At 42.4% G+C, this 4,824-nt stretch overlaps 1 protein-coding gene across 1 annotated transcript; it reads right to left on the bottom strand.

The window, feature by feature from the left end:
- Window positions 1-2,579: 2,579 nt before the first annotated feature.
- LOC116379342 (SH2 domain-containing protein 3C-like) lies at window positions 2,580-4,806 on the bottom strand. Its single transcript, XM_031841287.1, has 3 exons — window positions 4,229-4,806; window positions 3,944-4,150; window positions 2,580-3,642 (listed from the first exon to the last, which is right to left on the bottom strand). The coding sequence occupies exons 1-3, from the start codon at window positions 4,251-4,253 to the stop codon at window positions 3,473-3,475; spliced, it is 402 nt and encodes a 133-aa protein (XP_031697147.1). The 5' UTR covers window positions 4,254-4,806; the 3' UTR covers window positions 2,580-3,472.
- Between the last annotated feature and the right edge of the window lie 18 nt (window positions 4,807-4,824).

Below are 4,824 nucleotides of genomic sequence, written 5' to 3' on the forward strand. Positions count from 1 at the left end.
GTTATTAGCATGACGTCATGCAGCTAGCCTAACCTGTCTGGTGTTCAGCTAGTGGAGAAGCTTCATGTACTGCTTCCCTTTCCCGCTAGTCTGCTGTCTGATTGTGAGGTCAGGCTGATCTGATATCAGCTCTTTGGCCTGAAGGGTCTCCTCAAAGTTCTCCTCTCAAACGGGTCTTGGGGTACATCCCAAGTCTCTTATTTGTCATTTCCAACTTCTGGTTCCGGAAGTTGAAACCGGTTCAACCGGAAATCGAGGAAATGACAAATAGGCCCAATCCCAATGTCCCCCTTAGCTACGTCCCAATTCAGGGTCTGCATCCTTCGGCGGCTGCATTCGTAGACCGGTTGCATCACAGCGCTGCGACGAGGCTGTCCCATTTCGCATGTTTGTTGAAGACTCCTTCGAATGCAGCCTTCTGCCCCCAGATTTTGGAGGACACATCTGATGGATCCTTCGCGGCCCACCATATCCCAAGATGCATTGCGTGCCGCAGACTCACGGACTTTGAGGCACACTCCCGCGAAGTCCGTGAGGGTTTAGTTCTGTCCCACTGTCAAATCGTCAAGTGTTTGAGGCTCTCTCGCAGACATTTTGAGCCCTTTATGAACCCTTTCCATAAGTCAGCATGGTATGCTGACTTAGCCTAAGAGAATTACCCACAAATCATTGCAATGTGACGTTAAACACGGGGTAACCAGTGGACGCATGGAGACGTAAAAAAAAAAAAAGGTAAACAAAGAGGACGGATCACGGACGGATGTGTTCAGCCTCTCATATTACATTTACTCAGAAACATTAAGGTTTAAAAATGGAACAGAAAATAAACATGAAATCAGAAGATATTTATTTATTTATTCATCAAGTATTTGATTTTGTCATTGAAGCTGTTTTGACAAAACGAGTAAATAGATTATCTGAAGTTACCTCATCTAGTGAGGAAAGAGCCTGAAGACGTTCACATCAGGGAGTACAAAGAATAAAATAAATACACACAATTGTACATCATATCTTTTGTTGTTGTCATGGTAACGTGATATGTTGCAGCAACGTGCTGTCCCATTCCTATTCACACCATCTCAAGCCCTCACAGTCTCTCACAATCACCCACTCACCAGGTGACGTCAGTAAGTCCTTGAGGGTTCAGGGTCTGAGGGTTTAGGGAGGACATTGGGATTTGGCCATAAATAAATTGTCATTTCCTCATTTCCTTGCTCCTCAACAACTTCCGGTTCAAGTGAGGATCATTTCCTCAAACCTCGCTCGAACCGGAAGTTGTTCTGCGCCGCCATATTGACGGCCATCCCAAAGCTCTTGTTTCTGCTCTGAGGAGCCATGAGAGGAGGACCCACGAGAACAGACTTCCAGGAAGTGTTTTAACGGCCGACACGCCCCCTCATTGTTCATCAGTCATGTGATTGGACGCTGCAGCCGATCGGACTGATGAGATGTTGTTCAACATGTAAACAGTGAAGACGGATCACAGATTAAACTCTAGTTTATATTTGATTCGTTTTCTGATTCAACATCTGGTTTAAATAAATGTTCATTGTAGACTGAACAACAAAAGAACCACAAACAACTTTCTTCATTTATTGGAAAGATTTGTGTTTTCATGATCTGATGTTTCCCTCAATAACTTTTATTATGGAAACAATTAAAGTCAGAGAGAGCTGAAGAGACTAAACCCCCTGCTTGGGGCAGAATCGATTCTACCCCAAGCTGAATCTATTTGAGGGCGCTGATTGGCTAAATTCTATGTCACACATTTATATCTTTAATCACCAATTGGCTAAACTGCTTCATAGACCCGCCTCTTTTGGGCAGTTTCTCCAGCGCTCCAGAGCTGCTGACGTGCACACGCGGAGAGGACGTGCAGGAACAGCATATATTTACCGCAGATATCATATTTTACACATATTACTGGTGATTCCATATTTCAAAAACACAAATATTGACAATTTGTACAGTTTATTATTATTATTTTTAATTAAATTTTATTTGTTGTGGCTCAAGGTGGGGCGGCGCCCTAGCGCCCTCTATTGACCAGCCGCCGCTGCATTTATATAGAGTATTTCAGTAGAAAAATATTCAAATTATAATTTATGTAATTATACTGAACATAATTACAAAACATGGTAGAAAATAATATAATAGAAACCTTTTTGTAATAGCATAGAAACGTATTATTAGTAATTAATTCAACAGAAATTAAACGTTTAGACGTTTATATTTGTAAAGACTTGTTATTTAAAATAAAAAGTATTTATAGAACAAGTGGCCAGATGGTAAACACTAAACTGAAAGAACTTTGCATGCTTTTATTTATTTATTCTTCATTTATTTAAATGTTTATTTACTTATTAATTCATTTATTCATCCATTCATGATGCACCACATTAGAGGGGATGAAACACTTCAGACAGATGTAGGTTTCATTAAGAGAGAACAGGTGTACAGTCTTTGTGTTGCCGTGATGTTCCTAAAAAGTTGTGAGGATGAATCGGTTTTAAACCGAGAAATAAGCCTCCGCTATGTAACTGACAGATGAAAGTTTCATCCAATAAACCGGCTTGACAGTGAGGTAAACATGTTTATTTACATTTCAGATAAATATTAGACATTAACACAATGTACTGTAAGGTAAAAAGTACCCGTGTTGCTGTACTCGTGTGGTTGGCTTCAGTTCAAACACTTTAAATTCCCAAAGCGATGAAGAGAGAAGGTGTGATCATGTGACAAACTGTACGGATTTAACTTTGAAGGAAACAGGAAGAAAAAACAAGTTCTGAACTGACCTCAGCACTGATTACAGCATCAGCACTCTCCTCCCACAATACATTAAATATTACAATTAGAAAATCTTAATTATTAACACATTGGAAATGTGGATACAACGTTATTCTGTTATTGGGTTGTACAATATGACATACGTTTAGATTTAGGGAAGGTCCAGCCTTCAGGCTCCAGACATGAACACGTGTCTCACACACTAAGACATGAACACGTGTCTCACGCACTGAGACATGAACACGTGTCTCACGCACTGAGACATGAACACGTGTCTAACGCACTGAGACATGAACACGTGTCTCACGCACTGAGACATGAACACGTGTCTCACGCACTGAGACATGAACACGTGTCTAACGCACTGAGGCTCAGCCTCGTCTTCACCAAATCAGAAAACTACTTCCTGTTCTGTTTCCATAGAACAAAAGCAACAAGATTCTGGCACAGCGCTGCATATTTACACTTATATATATCTTCCATTCGCAATTTTGGTTCATAACGACAGGACAAAGTTTATTTCTGACACGTTAACGTCCTCGGTTAAGAATATAGATACTGGAAGAGGACGGCAAATGAGAACACAAGGAGTTTGTGACAAAACAAATCAGATGTGAAGACTGTGAATTCTGCAGCTTCTCGGTTTTGCGTCGTTTGTCCATCGAGTGGTTTCTTTCCGGGGTCAGCGCTGTCTGACGGGCGGCTCCAGCCTGTTGGACAAAGCGGTCAGAACCTGGTCGAACTTGGCGTATCGCAGAGCCTGGCTCTCCTCGGCTCCCCTGCTCCCCCACAGCAGCCTCATCTGGAAGTCGGTCAGGAAGAGCTCCAGGACCTCCGGCTGCTCCTGGAAACCTGCAGCATCAACGTCAACAACACCACTGGATCAGCAGCAGAACGGGCTTATAATAGTTTAGAGATTGAGACCATAAACTCATGTTTACAATGTTTACTGAGGTAATACATCAAGAGAGAAGTAGAGTCATTTTCTCATAGACTTCTATACAACCAGAGGTAAAAACTTGGATATTCTCTAACTTTATTCACGTGTCTCTCCCACCACTGGGGGGCACCAAAGTCTGAAAGTTTAAAACCTAGAAGTATGTATTTAATGCAGGTACAACGTCCCTCATCAACACCACACAGTCTCCTTTACCTTGTAGTTTGGTCTCTGCGTTGGAGTGGTAGATGCCCCCCAGCTGAGCGATGGTCCTCGCCGCCCCCAGGTGGAACATGACCACGTCCACCCCGACCTCGGCCGACTCCCATGGCTCCGCCCCGTCACTCACCGCCATGCTCTTCTCCAGCAGGGACAGGAGGGGCAGGACGTGGGGGAAGGTGGTGTTGGACAGCGGACAGCTCTCTGGAGGACGGACACGCAGAGACGGTCAGTGTCTTCAGTTTAAACGGAGGTTTGTTGGTCTGTAAATCGGACACGTACCTCTGCCGTCGTTCAGGCTCTTCATAAACGGCCTCAGGGTTTTCTCGTAGAGAATGGCGCCATCTGTGTGTCGCTGCCGTAACGCCGTCCAGGTGTGCTCCAGACGGGACACCTGAGAGACAGAAAGACATCAGCATTAAAACCTGGCACATTAAAACTCTTCCACATGGAACCTGTGATTTGTTTATGTTTGTGACATTACAGGTGAATGAGTAAAAAATACTAATATATGATATTTGATTACTTACACTACGTCCACTTTTTTGTACTACAAGTTTTCTGAAATTGTGTGTTTAATATGAAAATGAGGCATTATCTAATCGAATATCTGCTAATTTTCATACGTTTCCAGAACATAAATCTGAACATTGGATAAAGCCAGGTTCTAAATTCTTGTTTCATGTTGTTGACATACTACAGTCAAAGGTTTTAATAAAAGGGATTCATGATATCTGTTTGTGTCACTTCATAAATCAGAAAATACTGTCAACAGACATAAAATCTCTCCATGTTTTTAGTAAATAAATGTATAAATGAGTCTGTGAATGATGAACAAACCCCTCTGTGTGAACCTTCAGCACACAGAGAGGAATGAA

The sequence above is a fragment of the Anarrhichthys ocellatus genome, unplaced genomic scaffold (genome assembly GCF_004355925.1).
Source record: "Anarrhichthys ocellatus isolate YVR2014 unplaced genomic scaffold, GSC_Weel_1.0 scaffold4146, whole genome shotgun sequence".
Classification (NCBI taxonomy): Eukaryota; Metazoa; Chordata; class Actinopteri; order Perciformes; family Anarhichadidae; genus Anarrhichthys; species Anarrhichthys ocellatus.

Coding starts and splice junctions, on each gene's coding strand:
- LOC116379342 (XM_031841287.1), bottom strand. CDS start 4,253: ATGAAGAGCCTGAACGACGGCAGAG. Junction 4,151..4,228: donor GAGCCTGAACGACGGCAGAG/GTACGTGTCCGA, acceptor TCCGTCCTCCAG/AGAGCTGTCCGCTGTCCAAC. Junction 3,643..3,943: donor CGCAGAGACCAAACTACAAG/GTAAAGGAGACT, acceptor TTGATGCTGCAG/GTTTCCAGGAGCAGCCGGAG.